A 20,610-nucleotide genomic window follows, 5' to 3' on the forward strand; every position below is an offset into this window, starting at 1 on the left:
GGAGGAGAGCTTCAATTCATCTGCGGCCTCGCCGGCACTGTCAATGTCCTTCTCCTCCCCTCCTGCGACCTTGTCGGCTATTCTTACGGTAAAGCAACACAAAATCATTTTCAATCGAAAGACGTCAGAGTTTGTGCTCAGGCTCCCACAGGGCTCTTACGTGCTGTTCTGTCTGTTTTTCTGCGGTTTTGTGGGAGCGAGAATAATCTATGTGGCAAAATGACACGCATGCTAGAGTCGGACAGTTTGGGCCGAGTGATGTTCTCGGCCGCAAGCGGCAAGGTTGCTTCGTAACCTCGACGGCTCTTCGCGTCGAGCCAATTTCCGTTTGCATGCCGCTTCACAGCAATCAACAACGGGAGGAGATAGATGGGGAGACAAGGAGGGAAAAAGGTAATGATGTTGCAGATTAATAGAGAAAGAGACGTCGGCCGGTCATACGCATGTGTAGGGGTGAGCGTACATGTGCGTATAGTCAGCCTCTCTTCGTGTTCGTTTTATTTGGTCATAGGAGTGTTGTTTTTATTTCGACTGAATGCGTTGTCGATGTTTTGTGTTTTTTTCCAGGTGCCGAGGGAGTAGGCCTGATCCTGAACCGACTCGCGGAGGACGGAGTGCTCGTTGCGCTGCGTGCGGTTTTTGAAATGTTCGTCACATTTGCGATTGCCGTCCAAGGCATGTTTGTTATCCGTGCCATTGAAGGCGGACGGCGCAATTGTTGAAATTGGTTTTTCCTAGCAATGAATTCGTTCTCTTTTAGCACGTTTCGGATATGCATGCTTCTCTTTCAACTTGCGTTGGAGTAATTAGTTAGACGGCAAACAGATATCACACTAAGAGGGAGGACGGAAAAGAGTACACAACTGCTTTGGACGTTTTATTTCGGAATGATAATGACTCGAACGGCGGATCCCTGTTTTTTTTTCTGTTAGCGGTTGCGGTCCGACCCATTGTTCAGAAGGCAGGAGACAAAAGGAACTCGAATGAATTTCCAGACGTTTTCAGAAGACGCAGCTGAAGTTGCGGTTTCCCACAACTACGCAGTAGTTAGCTTCGAACTACCAAGCAGAGAAAGTAGAATAAGTATAGGTCCTTTCGGGGCGCCAATACACGCTGTGCGTACGTTGATGCGCAAGACATGTCCATAGATGCTCAAACGCTGTTATCACCTCACGGTTTCCCTGGCTATTTCACGCACAGATGCAGGCGTTCCTATGGAATGTTCGACATAGCCATCGGTGATCATGAAAGAGGCTCGTTTCATTTTCCCGCGTCTCTGACAAGACACAGTGGCAATGGTTACAAGCACCTGCCACCCGAGAAGCGTTTCCGCACCGCCGAAGCTTGCTGCGGCAGGCAGCGGCGACCCAAGAAAACCATTGCGTGACAGACGCGAAGCCGCTAACAATAATCTCTACCCAAGCCTGTTTCAATGGCGCTAGGTCGGGAAGCATCAGCCGTCACCAGAAGCATCTGGTGAGTGTAGCTTCCCTATGCGGCCCCTCAGACAAGGTCAACTTTCGAAGAGAAAAGCAAACACATCGGAGGAAGATTGCGCAAACCGGAGATGGCAAAGGTCAAACGAGGTTGTGGCCGCCTCTCCGAGACAATCTCCCCTGGCTCTCGTACAATGCAACAAGGAACAAGTTCACTGCCTTTGTGGCTTATTTTCACGTCAGATCGGTGCACGAGTGATACGAAACTAATGCGTAGTATGCTTCTTTCATGCTTCTGGTGCGAAGGTGACTCTCTGCGCAGTGAACGGCAGTGGTCCGGAACGTCACTTAGATCACTCTCGTACACAAATCTCCGTTCTTCCAGCACTTGTTCCCTTGCTCGGCCTCTGCTTCCTCATTAGCTCTTACCTTTTCTCTTCTTCCCGATCTTATCAATTCGCATGGCATTTGCCGAGGCCCCACGATCTGGAATAGAGTAGAACCGCTGTTCATCCTGGTGATCCAGTCTTCCTTCCTGTTGCTCTTTCATTCTGCTCGCAGCTGGAGAGACCCTCTCTGCGTTGCTCAGCGCGACAAAAGCTTTAACAATATCCTCGCTTGCTCGAATTGTTAGAGCGTCTCGACCAGATACTATAGCCTCTTGTTGTCCACGTCGTAGGCCCTGTGCATCCTCTTCTCTCTTCCTTCCTTCTTTCGCTCTTTGCTTTGCCTGCCTTACGGGTTGCCCTTCGTGAACGCCTGCAACTGAGGAGCATGTGGAGACATGATCACGGTGCTCCTCTGTGCTGCCAAACCCTTCTCGAGTCGAAACCGTTACCTTTTGCTGGCAATATTCGATGCGCCCCCAACTTTCTTCCTTCACAGAATTCCTCCACTCCCCCAGAGTCTTCAGCAGCATTCGCTGTTGCCCATCTGAAATCGGCTGTTGAGTCTCCGGCACCTCACGAGGTGGCGTAAGGTGTGTCTGCGCGAAGCACGCCTGCGGACTCGCCTGCATCAGAACCTTTTTCGGAGGCCCACACACCGCTACGCCTTCCCATGCGTTGACTGCGGCGGCGTCTCCGAAGCTTGAAGGAAAGAGACCAAGGGGTATGAAGGATGCCTTTTCTTCTTCGTGTGTCCTAGCCCCTCCAACAAAACCAGGTGGTTCTCTGTCCTCGAATGAGTGCACAGGAAAACAGGGGAGGGCGCTCGAAACGAGCTGGGGCTCGGAAGGAGGCGACATGGTCCAATCAGCTCTCTCACCAGGCTTGCCTTCTCTATCACCCTTTAGCCACGTCATCCGCCGAGTCTTCGCCTCCATTTTCCTTCTACTTCCTCCCTTAGAAGCGCGCCACGTGGGAGAAGCTTGCACAGGCAGCGCTTCAGGAGGGAAGTGCTGTCTGTCTGTGTATCGGCTTTCGTGTTCTTGCCTGACTTCGCGGTAGACCATGTCCTCGATTCTTGTGTCCCCCCCTCTACGTACAGGAAATGCTACCTCTACGTTTTGGTTTGGAAACATACATCGTCGGTCATTCCTTTCACCTACATGCCAAACGTCTTGCGCCTCCCCGCTCGGTGCGCCCGAGAAGTCACCTCTTTTCCTAGACCAAGGGTTTGTTTTACCATTTATGCCCCATTGTTCCCTTTTATCTTCCTCTTTGACATTGGTCTCTATCGGCTGGATGTGGCTCACTCTTTCTACGCGTGAGTTCCATGGGGCAGCTGCGGTAGTCTCGGCAGTGCCAGGCAGCCACCCACACGATATGGGGGCTGCTGAAGCCGCCCGGAAGCCTTCGTTCTCCCAACTGGAGGGAAAACGCGAGGTAATGCCTTGGACCGCCTCGCTTCTGGGGAGGAGGTCACGAGAAGCTCGTTTGAGACGGCGGCAGCTTGCATCTGCACCGTCAGAGGCTACTCCAGAATTCTCACAGGCCTGAGACAAGCAAGACTTATCTGGAGACACCTCCGTACACATTCGGAACAGATCGTCGACGAAAGCGTTCCCACTGAAGAGTTGCGACGCTGGGCACGTGACAGGCGGGACCCACGCTGGTTCTGGAACCTCTTCTATGATTTCGTCCTCCGCGTGGGGCCACTGAGATTCACCACAAATCCAGTCAGGCAGGTAACGAGCTGGTTGACGGCCTACGCGTCGAGGTGCCTGTTCCCGACGACGTGCTTCAGAAAGAATACGGAGCGTTTTGAGGGGCGACAAGCAGAAGAACGAGCTGCTCTTTGCCGGGATGATTTCAGGGATCTCAGGTCTCAGCTGCTCTGCGAGAGCACCCGGTCCCGCTGACACAGCAGACGGTTGACCATTGCACCGAAGCTCGCACTCAAACTCGTTCATGCTCGCTAGTTGATATTCATCCAGTTCCAACAGAGCTTCAGAGTCCACCGTCCATTCTCGGGTGCACTGCACCCAATGCTTGGGCGTCATATGCGGGACCAAATCACTGCGTGGCGATCCTCTGTTGGGCGGAGAGTTTGGTGTTCCTGGGCTATCCATCCTTGTCCACAGCAGCGGAGCGACCAAAAACATATGCGTTTTCGTTACAGGAGGGGAACGACGCAGAGAAAACACGAAGGCTTGGCTCTGAAAATGGGTCCAGCAGAAAAGGCGACAGTTCCGTTGACTGGACTAGCATAGACGTCGTGCCTGCTGATGTTTCACCTACTGAGAAGAGCATGCGGAACATTCGCGGATATAGTAGGCAATGCAGGACGAACATGAAAGTGGCCAGGAACCAAGGATTAGACAGATGGACCGTCACCAACAACCATAATCGACTGGGTGCCAACAAAAGCTCAGCTGAGGAGGGGGTAGTAGTGAATTTCTGCAGCTGCTTCACGAGCCTTGCTTGACGCATGCAGGCCAAATTAATTATTCACCTATGCAAAGGTTCTGCGGCGTCGCAGTGAGCTCTCAACAAGCTGTATTTCGGTCCTGTAGAAACTCTCGCTGCAATCGACATGCCCGGAAGCTCGGCAACACTCACTAGCTTCATGACACTATGTGTGAACAACCTGCCCGTAATCTACGTTATATGCGCTGCCATTAGCCATCAGAAAAAATGGTGGAAACGAAGAGCTTTCCTGATCCATTGGGAACTTGCAGACTTTTTAACTAGCTACCCGGACGATGGCTGCAACTGGTTTTCCGAAGTTGTGGACGAGAGCTGGACGGGGAAATACGTCTCGACTCTTCTGAGGCTACTACACGCGAGCTGGAGCAAGCAGCGCCTTCTTGAGACTGGGCCACGCAGGCCAAGTGAAGTGAATCGGTCGATGAAGCTAGCTGAGTCAGCATGCTTGCCTCTCCCCTCTTCCTCTTCAAGGGGGGTCGTCAAAAACTAAGTGATCAATCCGCCGGAAGAGAAAAAAATTTGTAACGATAGGATCGGGGACATTTCCCCCGACAGCGGGTGATTCACACACTGATGTTCACTCAGGGTTCCCCAACCGTTTCCTGGGAGCTGACACTGCTTTCTGAATGACAAAGCAATTTATTGGCAGGTCTGCAAATTGTTAGCCGATGCTCCAAGCAGGGGGTTCATAGGCGATTTGGGACTGGCGCTTTCGGTTGAGAGATGCAACACTGTTGGTATGCAGAGATTGTAGCCGTCGACGGGACGTTTTGGTACCATCACAATCAGACAAATGAAAGGTGTAGTTTAGTCCAAGGCCGCATGACAACGGTAAGGCGACAACACAAATGCCAAATGAAAATACTTGAACTACGGCAGACACGGATGTTTATCCCAACAACATCACATAACATCAGAACACATGCATTTCATACCTTCGCTCGCCGAACCGCCTCCCATAGGTGTCAATTAACCCTCAGGCTTCCTAACGACGCCTTCTAACTACCCACAGGCCCCTAAAAACGCCACCGAATTGGGGTGGAACATGGGCAATACAAACAGGGATAAGCAGTTTGAGGAACACAACAAGGCGTTTCTTCTGTGTAACTGGAGGATCCCAAAAATGCAGCGAGACATACTATCTACTTCACATAGAGGCGTGGATGGCTGTACTACCGTCGACTCGGGGAGATGCTCTTGGGATAGGCGGCACTCCAGAAGGATGAACCTCTCAGTTGTTACTGACTGTCACCACGGGTCACCGGAGTCTGCCAGGGAGTGTGCTCATAGGTTCTTTTTCTGAGGAAAACTGTAGCCCCATTTAAAATAGGATGGTTCTTTGTCGTCATGGAATACAGCACCTGATACGAGGAAGAGGAGCAGCGAAACCAAAACCCTATCACTCCTGCTGCTGTGACCATGCTAAAAATTGTTATGAAGAAGCTCGTTACACGGCATTACTTCCCGCGGTTCAGGCCGATGACCCCTAGCCGGATAGGTAGCATCGAAATTACACAGAATTATCGCGAAATATGTCGAAGACAACATATTTCGGTGGCATGTCAACTACGTTTGCAGCTCTTTATTTTGCTGGCCAGCACGAGAGCACAGAGGCATGCACCGATAAAGCAACCGTAACACAAAATATGAGACACAAAATGACCTGTGCAGGTAAATGTGTCGATACAAGCCTTGTCCCGCCTCTGCACAGGTGCAACCTAAGGGAGCACTTCCACCGCCTGCGGTCCGATCCGAGGACAACGGAAGCCTCGACATGGTCCTGGTTGCGAAATCAAAAACGTATAGAACACGTGGCGCGGGGATGCGTCTCACACGACTTCCGTTGCTGCAGCGCCCCACTCAACCGGTTCCCGTCTTAGGAACACAGAGGTGTCGATAAGGAAAGAAAACCACGAACGCAATGCGAATCAGGCCGTTCAACAAAGGTGGCCCTCAGGACTGGAGTTAGATTACAAAAGGGGGAACTATTGACAGATGGGTGAAATTAGCAATACAGTAAGAACAAGGCACACAAATAACCGGAGAGGCCGAAGAAGGGCCTAACGGTCCTAACGAACATGGAGGAGTCATTCGAGATTTTGCTGCTTTTTTAGAAACATTCTGCACATCACCTCAGTTTAAATAGTTATTCTAACCGAACCTGCTGTTTGTTCCACGGTTTCACATTCTATTGTCTGATAATCGGTACAAGATAACTCCTACCACTTTGAACTGCTGATTACAGCGCCGGCCACCTCCTTATTATGCATGCTGTTCAGTATACGACACAGTCTCTGCCTGTGTCCAATACAGCGGTGTCTAGCTGTACACAGACGCCTTCAAGAGGCCGCAGCTAGCCCAGACATTGCTGATACAGACGGTCCTCAACCTGAGCTTGGATCATGATTTGTGGCTTTGATATTTGCCACTCCATCGTCGATTCATCTGTCAATAATTACTTTCGAAAGGGCTTCGTGGAATTGAGTGCCCCCCCCCCCCAAACACTAGAAGATGTGGATGTTGCCCACATGTCGCCGTGTACATTCCTGTTGGTGTTTCTCCTGTTCTCGTGTATCAGGGGACTGGGTCGTGCGAACTCGGCTCAACGATCGATTGAGCACCACAATGGTGTAACAAAACGGAGGCTGCCACAAAGCGTGGGCATAGAAAAAAACATAGGAGTGCAATATAAAAACGTTTCATTCAGTGCACGCGCTACTGGCCCCTTCGCTGTGCAACAGTCTCAGACGGGGCCGAATTTCGTTCAACTTACAAGTACGTCTCAGGTGCCCCGGCGGCGCCGGCGGCAACAAGAAAGGAACGTCAACTCTGAAGAACCGCCGATGAGATCCGGTAATCGACGCTGGGGATGGCTCTCTCCGCGGGCATGGCTTCGAGGAGCAGCAAGTCGTTTAGGTCGAGGTACCAACAGTAGACGATGTAACGAATCTCCGGAGATCGTGCTGCCCCCGGGCATTGCCGTCATAGCGTCGTTGCTTCAGCAGCTCAGGGAGGAGATCGAGAGATTCAGCGTACAACAACGGAACAAACCACAATTGGAAAGAGCAGTAAAGGCGGAGTTCTTTAGGCTGGGAACCACAAAAACTCTAGTATCAAAAGCATGCGGGCTCCCGCGAACCATAAAATTTGAAGCAATTATTAGTTCTGGTACTTGGTCCACTGTCTGGCGGGTGACTGATATCCGCGAGAAAAAGCAGTATGCTTTGAAGATACGTCGACTGCGTGGTGCGCTTTCGGGGAAGGCCGGATACACGTCAATTCTAAAAGAAGGCCAGTCCATGATTGAGGTTTCTCCGGCTTATACCTTCGAAAGCTTGAAGCTGATGGTCGCTTTGGACATCCTCAGGCTTGAAGGCGTTCCGCATTTCGTCAAAGAAACCGACTCTCGTCACACAATTGCTAACCTCTTCCTGCTGATGCCACTCGCTAAGACGGACCTTTTATCATTCTTGCAGGCGCTGTTCTCCAGACCTCCGATAAGCGAAAGCCCCTCCGGGTTCCAAGCCCGCCTGAAAATAACCGCTGAATCTGTCACAATCGTGGCGAACTTTCAGAGGCCAGGTGTTGTTCACGGAGATATACAGCCACAAAAAATGTTGATTATGCCAAATGGAAGTGTTGTGCTAGGTGGTCCCCTAGATATCCACTACCCTGGTACCCGCCGCTCCCCCGATGTATTTACTGTGCCGTACCTGCCTCCGGAGCTTTTAGATGAAGAAGGCGTTTATTCATACCTAACAGATTCATGGCAGCTGGGCTTGACATTATACCAGATATGGTGTTTGCGACTACCGTTCGGGCTGATGACGCCTGTTGTTGCAGATGATCCTGACTACTATATCGTAGAAGAAGTACTGCGAAAGCCCGATGCCGAGCTCTCGTTTGAACAAGCAGGATGCGTCGCGAATATTCCAGAATATGTAGAGTCGTTGATAAAGCAATTACTTCAGTTCAATCCAGAAAACCGCTTGACACCTGCTCGTATCCTCGTCAGCAGGGACTTCAACCGACTCCGGGCGCACGTTGATCATTTGGAGCGATCCGCGCGAAAGCCAGTGGACATCCCTCCGCCACGAGCTCCCAGACTTGTTGGGTGGGGCCCTCCGGGGTTACAGGACGGAACGGAATTGCAGGGTAACAACACCAGCCTTGAATCACAGAACTAGACGGATTGCCAGGATGATGGACACGAGTGATGGAAAGTGTTGCTCCGGCTTAATCAAAGCGCTTTCCTTTCATTCGATATCCCGTATTTTTTAGGGACGAAAGCGAATGTGGATTCGCCACCTGTTTTTTGGTGAGATCGAGTGATGGATAGTCGACGTGAAAAACTCGCGCGTTCATCGCTTGACATCGAAATCCATTTTGTTGCCAGGAACTGTTTCCTGAATGTGTCATGCGATTATAGAAAGATGACGAAGAGGAATGCACAGGAGTGCTCTACGGTGGCGCCTTGTTTGTCTCACGGAGGTTGTCGGTGCCGGACAGAAGCGTAATTGTTTTGTACAGTGCCATTCGTAGTTGGAAGAGGTGGTGAGGGAACAAGTACCGGAGAGTCTGTTGTGTTTCTTTTGTATCCTGGAAACTTTGAGTTAGCCCTCATTGACGGATATACGTGCCTGGTTCTCTTACACCGGGAACACGTGTCAGTATCCGACACATATGGACCAGGACTGGTCTCGCAAGTGAACATGAAGGGTTTGCTTGTAGCATATTATGGTGTGTCAAAAGTAATACCATCCGAAACGTGAGGACTGAAGGTAAGTTTTTTGCACCGAAAGAAACAAGCACTTTTGCCTGAAGTATTCACCTTTTTGTGATTTTACAATGAACTGGACAACAATGCAAATTGTGCATCATACAGTTGTTTTCAATGGTCGGTGTGACGATGCGCCTGCTCGCAAAGCCAACGAGATAATCGAATTTATGACGTGTCTCTTCTTATTCAAGTACGAACCAGATTTGTGGACAGCGGGGACTGTCGCTTGTGGGGTTCTGCAACTGACCAGCCATGCGTCCATACGGTTCCCCGCTCTAGCCATAAGGACACAAAGGGGGACAACGAACCACATAGTTTTAGAGTGACCGTTAAAAGGGATTCCTATGAGATGTGTGAGGGTACCTGTCAAATATCCGATGTAGAGACCATGTAATGAGAGCAAGAGGGGACGACACCACACAGGTGCTATCTTGTGTTGGTTGTTGTAGGACAGTTGGCCAAACCGAACCTGTTTCCTTTACGAAATGCGTTTGAAGGTGGAATGCCGACGAGACACACTGCTGATGAGCCTATTAGCGGCTCAAGCGTTGTCTACAGGGACCCACTGTAGTCAGCTGGAGCGTCGCAAGTCCTTTTCCATTGAAGGATTGTTCCTTTTCCATTGAAGGATTGTAAACAAACGAAGGTGAAGACCGGAATTGAGTATTTCCGGCGGTGTCAAACACATGACTGGAAGATGGCAATAGTAAACATGTGGTCTTTTATGTTGTCACACAGCTCAAACTGTCGATGTTGGTCGGAGAGTTTCCCGCGGAAATGTTGCTTCGAAAGTTCAGAGTGCTTTCTGTCATAGGATTACGGGTATGAGAGGCGAAGTCGCTTAATTTGCTTCAGAAGCCCCCTCTTAAATACTGAAACCGACATCTCTCACGAATATCAAACATGCTTTGAACTGTCGTTCGTCTCTTCGAATGGCAAGAATGACAGGTGGCTTTGAGTGTTCTTGGGAGGGTCTACAGCGCTGCACAGCTGGCCGACTGACACATCGCTTGCGTATGACTTCGACCGCTAATGCTGTAGACCAGTCAATAGCAAACGACATGCGAGACTACGAAAACCGTGATCTACTGAGTGGACAGGCAGATAGAGCAGCTCTCTAAGCAAAGCATTCATGCCTCATTTTTGTGCGTGACGTATTTAAAGACGGCATGTGCCCACATTCGCTGCTGCTCCGCATGTGCCCTCCCTCTACGTGAGCGCTGGAGGAGTGCCCCGGTAGGCCTTCTCGGTGGTTTCTACGCCCTGAAAAAGCTTCATTGTTACTTAACACGTCCTCGTGCCAGGCGCGAGTCGATATGATCTCCTGTTGCAGCCTTCGACGGACGTGAAAAAACACATCTCTGCAGCATGGTAATCCGATGAACCCGGCGGTGCCCGCTCGAGAACTTAGGCACCGTCCAAGTTCATGGATCATTTGTTTGAATTTCTCACTTCCCCATGGGTAAGGCCCTATCGAGACGCTTCTCAACTTTTATTCGCCTTCTCGAGGGCACCTCCGGCAGATACCAGATGACTCACTGCACCGACAACCGTAGCATGACCGGCAGGCGGAAGGTTCGCCGCTGGCCCAAAACCGATTGCCTGTACACCTGGGAAGCTGGGATTCGTTGGCGCTGCTTGCTCAAGGAAACATTCGCCGAAAAGATGAGTCTGAGCGAGGTGCAGCGGTGGAAGGTCTCGGGGATGCGGCGTCGCCCCGCGTGTTCCTGTAAATCCCCACCAAGGCGGTACGCTGAGTGCTGAGCCAGCAGAGCGTCGGCAGACGTCATTTTCCTGGAAGAGTGGAGACGGCAGTTGAGAAAAGTCTGCGGCCGCAGAGTGAAAGGGAGGATTCTGAGGGAAAGGCGATACTGGAGAAGGCCTAGGTTCGCAGAGGGGTGGCACAGGTGAAACGGCCGGGCTGAAACTGGGCAGAGCCTGCCGCGGTTTCGAAATTTCGTGGGAGAACACACATCTGCCTTTCTCCACGCTTAGGCCCGAAGGCGGAGAGCACGGTAGACGGAACTGCGGTCGTATTGCACCTGGTGGCTGTGCTCCAGCTGCCCAGGAAACGCCTTCCGTCGGCGGGCTCCCCGGTGCTGCTACCCGCGAAGGAGGCATTGCCGTTCGAAAGAAACACGAGGGCCCCGCGGAGGGTAGAAGCGCAGGAGGACGAATCAGAGACGGCTGCGCCCGCACAAACGCCTCGGTTCGCGGAAACGCCGCCGTATCGGTTACGACGTTTCTCACAACAGCTGATTCTCCTCCCCAACCGCGTTGTCCAGTGTCCCGCCTTGAGGCTCCTGAGACAGAGAGTCCTGGCTGCGGTTCATAGCTCCTTATGGGCTCGTCAGCGCCGTTCCGGGAAGCAGGAAGGCAGAGGGACTGCAACACGATCTCTGCTTCAACCGGGCACTCACGCTGGCGCCCCGCAACATTCGGCCAGCCTTTCTGCTGAGGCAACTGCTCGTTGCGCTCTTCTGTCTCGCCCGAAAACGGTCGCTCTCCGCTCGTTGGTAGTGGGCCGAGTGTCTCCGGTGACTCGTGGCTTCTCTCGCCTCCATGGAGCACTTGGACACGCGACTGTTCTCTTCGTAGGTCATATGCGCCAGTCGCGTTCACCGGCTGCAGATGGTGAGCACTTCCCTCTTGCTGACCGTGGCCTCTCTCTTCTTCCTTTGCTGGTTCACTCTCGGCTCCGCTCCGCGTTGCCAAAGGAGGAGAGCACATTCCCTCTTCTAGCCTTTCTGTCTCTTTGATTCCGCTCCGCCGTTTCTCGGCCCGTTCGCCTGCCGTCAGACCAGGCCGTGAGTTTCCTGGTTCCGCCGCTGCCCTCTGGATGTCCATGGCGCCTGCACGCTCTGTTCCTTGGGCAACGCTGTGGAGGGGTGAAGCAGTCCCGGTGGTCCTGTTCTCTAGGCAGGCAGACCACTCTGTTGCGGCCTTCGACGTTGCTCTAAACTGATTCTGGAGATGCAGCCAAAGCGCCTGCAGATCGACGCCTTTGGGACGTGCTTGCGCCAGTTTTGCAGGCTCTGAGAGGAGGGGAGAAAGCAGCGAGGCACGGGAAGAGAGAGAGGTGAGGGTGAACGAGGCAGCGGGAGACGAAGAAGGGGCGGACGCAGAAGAGCCGGACAGGAGGGGTGAACCAGAGCCATGGGTTCCCCGGACGACGTTCTCAGGGGAACAGAGCGCGGCCGGCGCCTGATACGTCTCGCCGCCGCTAGGTGGCGGGGTCGCGGAGGAGGAAGTCGAGGTAGCGACGAGAAGCGGAGACGAAGGCGCCAGAGGCAGCGGTGAAGCAGAGAGCGGACCGCGAGGCGGAGACCGAGCCGCGGCAACGGAACGTCCAGGGAGTTGGGAGAGCGAAGGGTTTTGGAAGGCCGCACCGCAGGCCAGAGAGCGGGGAGAAGCTGCCGGGACAGAACACGGAAGGACGGGTGCGGGAGTCGCTGGAGAGAGAAACGTGGAAGAGAGGAGGGGAGAGGCGCGGCGGAGATGAGCTGCAGAAAAGACAGGCGCGAGAGTGGAGAATGCGAAGTGACGACGAGGCCTCCCTCTCCTTGAGCCGCCCCCTCAAAGAGGACTGGCGCACTCCTGAGACATGCCCGAAAAGCGTGGGGGCACTTGCCAGTCGCGCAGTCGAGAGCGACAGATGCCACACGAGAGGGCCTATGCATCTGCTTTTTTTGACATTTCCTTTCCTTTTTGTGCCGAAACCTGAGCGTACCCTGAGTGGAAACGGACCCGACACGGTGATCCTGGAAGCCCTAGATTCGACGCAACTTCCCCTTTTCTTCCGTGGTCATTCCCTCGCCGCTGGTCCCGGTCACCCTCGCCGCCACACGGCTTCTTGCCGGGCCTCAGGTGGTATTTCAGCGAGACTCATCCAGTCTCTACCCTCGCGGCCATGTTCGGGTCCCCTTTTCCTTGCTCTTGCTGTCTGCTACGTTTGCCTTTCCGCTTCGCGCCAGCAGGCTGCAACTGGGCCGTCTCTAGCAAAAAGACGCAAGTGGCGCAGCTCCACGGGGCGTGTGGTCGGGCCTCTTTTCCCTCTTTGGCTCTCGACGCGCTTCCTTGGGGTTGTGAACGGCGTGGCGTTGCTCGGTTGTGCCCCATGCACCGTCTCGGTGAAAGTCTTACCTAGGTCGAGGCGCCGAGCTCGTGGAGGCGAGGCCATACCCGCGGAAGTGAGCCCCTGGGCAAAGACACCCTTGGGGCCAGCGGCGCCTGCTGCCTGGGGGCTGGCAGAAAGCAGTTCGAGCGAGGAAAGATCCAGGAGGCGTCCAGGGGTCGCCTCATGTGCCAAGAGTAGAGCCCCGCCGACAAGGCCGCGTGCGGCCTGATTCAGAAGCAGGGAGTTGCCGGCGACTGCATGCGCGCTGGCTGCTCCCCCTCCGCCGTGGACGGGAAGCTGGGGCTTCGCACTCGAGAAGAGAGGCTGAATCTTTTTCGCGTGGGCGAGGGGAAACCGGGAAGCGACGGGGAACGAGGAAGGGGGGACGAGTGACGCAGCCGTGGACGGGTCGAAAGGCAGGGGCGCCGGACCCGAGACAGAGAGAGACTGCCCAGCCTGCGGCCCGAGATAGGAAAAGGGAGAGAGTCCGAGCTGCGGGGTGCGAGCAAAGAAGCCAGGCGACGGGAAGGCCTGGCCTGAAGAGGGACACGTAGCCGACAAGCACAAAGTCGACGCGAGTCCACTGCGCTTCTTGTCGTAGCCGGGGAGCAGATGTGTGTCCTGGGGGAGGTCAACAAGGGCCAGCCGCGAGCGGTGCGTCTTCGCCGCTATCCGTCTTCCTGTCAGGTCCCACCTCTCCACGAACGCAGCTGTCAGGCGCTTCGCCCCTTCGCGGCCAAACCGCGCGCAGGAAATCGTCTTCAGTCTCATGCTGCCTTTGTATCTGTACCGCACGCGAAATTCCTTTGGAAAGACGACAGAGACACACACAAGGCAGCACAGGAGACGCGCCGGTGAGGCGATCCTATCGGTTTGGAACACCAGAGACGTTCGTTCGTAGAGGAGGCGTGCCTCGCTGTGTCGCGTTCGGGCCGAAATCTCTCCGCTAGCCATGCCTCCGCGCGGGCGTCGTCACCTTCCCGCGAGCGCAGCGGCAAAAAGAGACCGCCGTGCATGCCGAGATAAACGCCAAGGGACCGCACAGTGCCCGCGAGACGGCGGAAACGCCTCCTCGCTTCGCTCCCGAGCGTTCTGGGTACCCTGCGAGCTCAACGGCGGAAGCTTAACGCGCAAGACCGAGCCGAAAACTTCCCGACGTTTGCGGAAACGCACCTGATTGTGAGGATGGAAGTGAGGTTGCCACAGCGCGTCGGCAGCTCCGACGTTGACCCGCCTCTCCTTCTTCTTTTTCTTGCCGTTGCCGCCTTCCTCGCCCTCGCTTTCGCTGCTGGTCCCGAAGGCCAACGCACAGGACGGGTGCACAGGCAGTGCCGGGCCCTTGTAGTGCTTCCTGAAGAAGTCCTTTATCGAGAGGCGTCGAACAGGCACGGCGCCGGAATCCGCAGAGGAAGCGAGGCCTGGGTCCTCAGCTGTCTTCAAAGCCACGCGCTTCTTCGCGGAAAACCGGCCGTCCCGCGTGCCGTTTTTCGCTCTCCCTGTCTCGCCGGCTTCTGCGCCCCAGCCCCGTTCGCCCGAACCAGGAAAGCTTGACAGCAAAGTGGCGGGCGCCCCGCCGCGGAGCCGGTTTGCCTCGACAAAGTCGAACATGCTGTTGGTCGGCTCGCTTCCCCTCGCCTTCTCTGGCAGACCGGCATTTCGGTAGAGGACCGAAGGCGCAGTCGCCCCGCTGCATGCGTCCGGCGCCTCGGCGGAGCCCCACGGGCCCTCCGATTCTTCCTCTTCATCTGATGTTTCAGAGTCCGTTCTGCTCCGTGGTGCTGGCGGCAGACTGTTTGGAATCCGGCGCGGCGATCGTTCGAACGACCCGTCGCCAAACGCGTTTCCATTCGCCTCCTTTCCCGCGTCTCCGGCCCCCAATCCTGCCTCGCTGTCGCCTTGCACGCCAGGCACAGGCCAGTCTACAGCGTTCTCCCTCGCCTGGGGCGGCGAGGAGTGGAGAAGAGGAGTTGCCCCAGACCGCTGCGCCACGTTTGCGCCCTCGCCTAGGGCGGGTCTGAAGGCAGGCGACGCATCGCTTCGCTGTCCCTCCTCGGAGCACCTGTTTGGTCCAGGAGGGTCCAGCAGTGTCTCTTCAGAAGAGACACCACAGAGCGGCTCTCGGGGGCTGTCGCGAGGCCAGTCCGTGGAAGGCTCCTCGCCCTGCGCGAGGACGGCGGCTGCGTCGCCGCTCGCCAAAGACACGGAAAGGCGGTGAGGGGCGGGCGGCGACGGGGCGAGGCACGTCGTCTGCTCGTCGGCTCGTTCCCCGTCGAGCGTCTTCGCGACTTGGCCCTCGTCGCTCCGTCCACTTCCCTCTGCCTCGCCGTTTCTCTCTGCTGTCTCCAGAGGGGAGAACGAGCGAACTCTCATGTCTTCACAGTTTCCCGAGAGACTTGCCGAACGCTCCTGTTTTTCTCCCTCTCCACTCTCTCCCACTGTGCACTCTGGGAAATGCTGTCCGCCGCTTGGGAGAGACGCCTCCCCGCATGCAGTCGCGGGATCCAGGGCGACTGGAGGGGACAAAGGGAAGTCAGGGGAAGGCGAGGGAGAGACGGCGACAGAGAAGAGGCTTGGACGGACTTCCGGGTCGCCGGACGCCTCTGAGGGAACGAGAGAAGCGACACCTCCCGGACACCAAAGGGGCGGGAAAGAGGAAGAGAGAGATACAGTTGGAGAGCGCGACCGTGTCGACGAGGCCGTTGAACTGTTTGCCTCTTCCTTAGCTCCGTAGTCGGGAACGAAGTCCTCTGGGCCTTCCCTCACAAAACACCTCGTCTCTCCCGGTCGCCTGACGCCACACGAGGCGAAGAGTGTGTGCACATTGACCCTCGCAGTCGCCTGCGGGGCTGACGGAGACGAAGAAGACAGAGATGTTGCCGAGGAAGACGAAGGAGGTGAGAAGGTACAGGAGGCGGGCTCTGTGGACGGCTGCTGGCTGGAGGAAGACGCGGGCTGCGTCGCCACGTTTTTCCGCTGGAGCAGCATCTGAAGAAGGCGCATCGGCAGCAGCTGTGGGTTTGAGAAATTCGACATCTTTGCACCCTCGGGGACCAAGGCGTCGTCTCCGACGTCACGGTGTTGGAAAGCGGGAGCCGGGGGACGACCGTCAGCGGGGACTTGAACGGGAGGGATCGACGATGGGAGAGAGGGAAACGACGGGAGAGAAAACAACGGCTGCGGCTCGAGGCATGGAGAAGGAAGTGACTCTCCGGGATTTAGAACGAGGTCGGGAGATGCGGTTGGCGGCGAGGAAAGAAAGCAAGCGGGCGAGGAATAAAGGGCTGTTCCGTCTCGAACGGCACCTTTATCGCTCCCCAGCTTGTGCGTCTCTTTTCCGTAACAAGACCGACCTGACTGAGCGTCGCCCTGCGCATTCTGACTCAAAACAAAAGAGGCGGTACCTGCTTCGGGCGAGCCGTCTCGACCCGCGCCTCCACTCCTCTTCCTGTCTCTTCCGCGCTCAGTCGCTTGCGCCTCAGAGAGAACTCGTTCCTCCTCTTTGGTTCGAAGCGTTTCCCTGCGTGAGGGACTGCCTCGAGCTGTGAAGGACGCCGACGCAGCTGGGTCGCCGAGTGTCTCTGGCGATTTCTGTGCCGCGATTCGCCCCGCATTTCCAGGGCCTCCGGCTAGCACGGAGTCCTGCACAGGAGAGGGCGGAAGCGACAGTCTCCGTTTTTCCTTTCTGCCGCTGCCTCGCTTTTGCTCGTGTCCATTCTCGACTGCCTCGCTCTGTCTCTTCCACGCGACTCTCTTCACTCTCTTGCGCCCTCCCCGGCGCTCGCCTCGGCCCCCGAGCCCCGCCGTCGCTGCGTGTTCCTGTTTTGGTCGAGGGGCGAGAGAAGAGAGAGTTGAGGGCCCCGGTACGCGCCTCGGTCTCCCGCGCTTTCTCCGTCTCTCCTCGCCGTTCCCACAGCTTGCCTCGACTTCTGTGCTTTGTAGGGCATGCATGTCCGTCCTTTCCGGACCCGAGCAGGATCGTCCAGCACTGCGTCGCCGGCGCCGAGCTGTGTCCTCAGAGGCCTGCATCCGTTCCCGTCTTCCGTCGTTCGTACCCCGCTTCTGCCCCGCAGACCGCCGACCCACTTCCTTTCTGGAATCGTCGAACTGTCCAGAGAGGCGCCGTGCCCCCGCCCGTCTCGCCTTTCGGGCTTCTGGTGAAAGACCCATGGCCGCGGACCACTCCAGGGGGAGAAACGTTTCCTGCCGTCGAGGCGCCGCTCGCGAAAAAAAACCAGGGAACGAACGGAAGAGGCCTCAGTTCGGGCAGGGTTTTAAGCGGACCGCGAAGGAGACAGCACTTTTGGGCGAGAAGCGGCGTTCTTCCAGTTTCAACCGCAGGCTGTTTTCGTCTCTGCGCAGCCACTGCAAATACGGACTTGCGAGTTCTTGCCAGTCAGGATGCAATCCAGGATTCCGCTCCAATCCATTTCCTGTCGCGCGACGGCAGCGGAAAGGGACGGGGGTGTCGGCACGTGTCGCTGGAGAGGAGCGTTCGCGTGTTTTGTGTTCCCTGGAATCCTTGCCTTCCTTCCTTCTTAGGCCTTGTTTTTTTCGACCCGGAAGTAGCTAACCACGAGAAAAACTCTAGAGAAACTGCCTCGCCGGCGGACGATGCTCTCGGACTTCGGTGTGCGGTCAACGGGCGGCCAAACTCGAGCGCTGAACGGCAGAGCGCCGGGAGGTGTAGCGTCACTTGTTTCCTGGAGGCCGTTGTGTAGACCAAAAGACGCAGAGGCGTCTATGATCTCATCGATCGCATCTCGCAAGACCGGGGCCGCGAGCGGGTGCACGCGAGACCACACAGGCGTTTGTTCTCCGCCATGCGGCTAGCAGTTAGAGCTAGGGCCCCGCTGACCTACAGGGGCTAAGAGGCAAACAGGGGGGATCAAACAGGGGATGCACACGTGGACGTTTACTGACAGATCTCATCGCTGGTTGGCGGACCTTTGGTGGACGGCGGGGCGGAGTCGGCGCGGCTCCATGGTTTTTGTTGAGTGACTGTCTGCTGTGTTCCTGGCGGCGAGCTTAGAAATTTGACTACGGAGGCAGCGCTATTCTTGACGCCTAGGACGAGGCAAACCGCGCCTTCCGAGGAAAGAAAGGGGAAAAACAGAAACTGAGAGCGACGTTGCTGGAAAGGCAGCCGCTGTTCGCCCGTCCCGCGAGTCTGAGCTCGGGTCACCCGTGCAGATATATCGAGTTGGTGGGAGGGCCGGAGCACACACAGAGAGCGGCCGAAGAAAGGACGAACTCGCGCGAGAAACATGAGTGACACCGAAAAAACAGATGAAGACATGGGCTGAAGACGCTTTCGATGTGTCGTTTTTCTCCGGCACGGAAAACACTTTCACTCTCCCCGGTTTTTCTTCGAGCAACAGATGCGCGCAGCGCAGCCGTCAAGGCAGCTGGTGCCTCCCTCGCCCCGGTTGACTCTCTGCAGCCTTTCTGAGACAGGAAATCGCCGGTTTCCGGTGGGGAGAGAAAAGGACAGCTTTTCGCCCACCACTCATTTCCTTTGGAAAGAAGAGGAAAGACCTCGAGGAAAGGACGAGCTAAAGGAGCTGGCCCAGATGTCCGAACTGAAGTCGTAGACGGCCGCACACCACATGGACCGACGATCTGCTCACTCTTTGGTGCACACAATGGAGGGCGCTTTCTTGCAGAACCTCCTCTACGAGGGGGCGAGATCTCGGCACTCACCGCAAAAAGAGGAAGAACAGAGAAGAGGAAACCAGCAACCAGGAATCCGCTCTCATCAGTCAGCTCTACGGACCAGCGACACTGACGACGGGCGGATCATTGACTGAGCATCTCTTCAATGAAATTTTTCCGAGGCGCGACCACCTGACCGATCTTCTCACCTCCGCGATTTTCTCGCAGCGGTCCCTCCCCATGCCGCGTTGCTCGCCACCCCGTTTCGCGGCTCCGAGACCCAGAGAGTCGCCGAGGGTCACCAAATCCCCAGGAAACAAGTGACCCGAAATTTTTCCGGGGAAAAGGCCAGGTTTTCATCCCCCGCGATGCAAGGGATTCAAGAAGTCCTTTCTTCCGTCGATTCAATGTAAAAGAGGCGAGCTGCGCTCACAGAGAAGCTTCACAAAGACGGTTCGCCAATGTAATGTGTGCGCAATACACACTGGGTCATGCCTGCGACGTGTCGAGGCGCGTCGCCCGTCTTCCTTGTTACCAAGAATGCCAGCAACAGACCTCGGCTCTTCATGAGCATGCGGAAGAAACACACGCACACAAGCGAACCGTGGACTGTAGACACAACACTTGAGCCCTCCACAGAACGAAACACGGGCCGCGATAGTGTGGACCGACTATTTTCGAGATTTCCCTTTCCCTGGCCGAACAGGAGAAGCAGCCGCGTCCTCGGCGTTTCACCCTAATTACTTCGGCCAGTCCAGAGCTCATCCTGTCCCCGGCTGAACGAGCCAGCGTCACACTTTCCTTTCTTCTAGATTCGCAGGGACCCTATGTGGGTCTTTTCGGCTTTTGCGTGCAGGCTGCGGAGCTGCCTTCTCTGGGATTGCCTCGTCAACATCTTCACGCGAGACTTGCAGCCTCCTTGTGCTTCGCGCGTTTTCGCGAGTCCAGTTCCGTCCGTTGCTGCACAGATTGTTTCCTCGACAGGCCCACCCGTCCGCGTACAATAGATAAGTGGAAAAATTCACTCAATTGTTTGTAGAATCCAGTATTCGTTTCACATCGCAAGCACACGCTGGCTGCTGAATCCCGTTTTCCGCTGTACATACACACCTGACGCCGCACATAACAATTAAAGAGAACACGCAAGGCAACTCAAAGATCTAGTGGACGGGGTCACGGCGGCGATTGTGACGGAGCTGTGCTTTCTGCAGCGAAAAGGAAAACGATGACATGTGGAGTTTGGCGGAACCGTGCGCAGTTCGCTTTCTTATGCGCAAACCGCGGAGCGAGTAGCCAGAAGCTCGACTTTGGGGGCGCGTGACAGAGACGGCGAAAAAACTCAGCTGGGACATTTTTCGCGCGACTGTGGACTTTGACATTTTAAAAAAAGATTCTCGATTCTCGCAAACATCGAGCGCCACCCCCCACGAGGGTCAGCGCACTACGCTGCGTGTCGCCCGAACACGGCCTAAACTCGAATCTGGGTTCCGGACTCGTCTCTCTCAGGGAGTTTCTGCTCGCCCCAGCCGCGGGGCAGAAAAAGGGAAGCGTCCTCACGCTTGAGTTGCAAAAAACGATTAGCTTTCCGAGACAAGAGCGCCGGGGAAAAGGAAACAGCCGGTCTCTCTCCCGCCAGGGAAAACAGTCGACAAGGGTGGCTTTCCCAGAGAGAGACACTGAAACTATGTTTGTGTAGAAAGTACATCTGCGTCACCACATAATACGTCTGCACACACATGAACGAATATGTATAGG

At 55.5% G+C, this 20,610-nt stretch overlaps 3 protein-coding genes across 3 annotated transcripts; 1 reads left to right on the top strand and 2 right to left on the bottom strand.

Moving 5' to 3' along the window:
* Positions 1–1,854: 1,854 nt before the first annotated feature.
* NCLIV_007440 (conserved hypothetical protein) lies at positions 1,855–2,454 on the bottom strand (the record flags this gene model as incomplete). Its single annotated transcript, XM_003880255.1, has 1 exon — positions 1,855–2,454. One exon carries the CDS (start codon positions 2,452–2,454, stop codon positions 1,855–1,857), a length of 600 nt encoding a protein of 199 aa, XP_003880304.1.
* A 4,380-nt stretch (positions 2,455–6,834) lies between these two features.
* On the top strand, positions 6,835–8,493 carry NCLIV_007450 (uncharacterized protein; the record flags this gene model as incomplete). The annotated part of the gene is made up of 1 exon (XM_003880256.1): positions 6,835–8,493. One exon carries the CDS (start codon positions 6,835–6,837, stop codon positions 8,491–8,493), a length of 1,659 nt encoding a protein of 552 aa, XP_003880305.1.
* Positions 8,494–10,571: 2,078 nt separating this feature from the next.
* NCLIV_007460 (uncharacterized protein) lies at positions 10,572–17,370 on the bottom strand (the record flags this gene model as incomplete). The annotated part of the gene is made up of 4 exons (XM_003880257.1): positions 10,572–10,720; positions 11,507–12,589; positions 13,230–14,007; positions 14,377–17,370. 4 exons carry the CDS (start codon positions 17,368–17,370, stop codon positions 10,572–10,574), a joined length of 5,004 nt encoding a protein of 1,667 aa, XP_003880306.1.
* Between the last annotated feature and the right edge of the window lie 3,240 nt (positions 17,371–20,610).

The sequence above is a fragment of the Neospora caninum genome, chromosome III (assembly GCF_000208865.1).
Source record: "Neospora caninum Liverpool complete genome, chromosome III".
Classification (NCBI taxonomy): domain Eukaryota; phylum Apicomplexa; class Conoidasida; order Eucoccidiorida; family Sarcocystidae; genus Neospora; species Neospora caninum.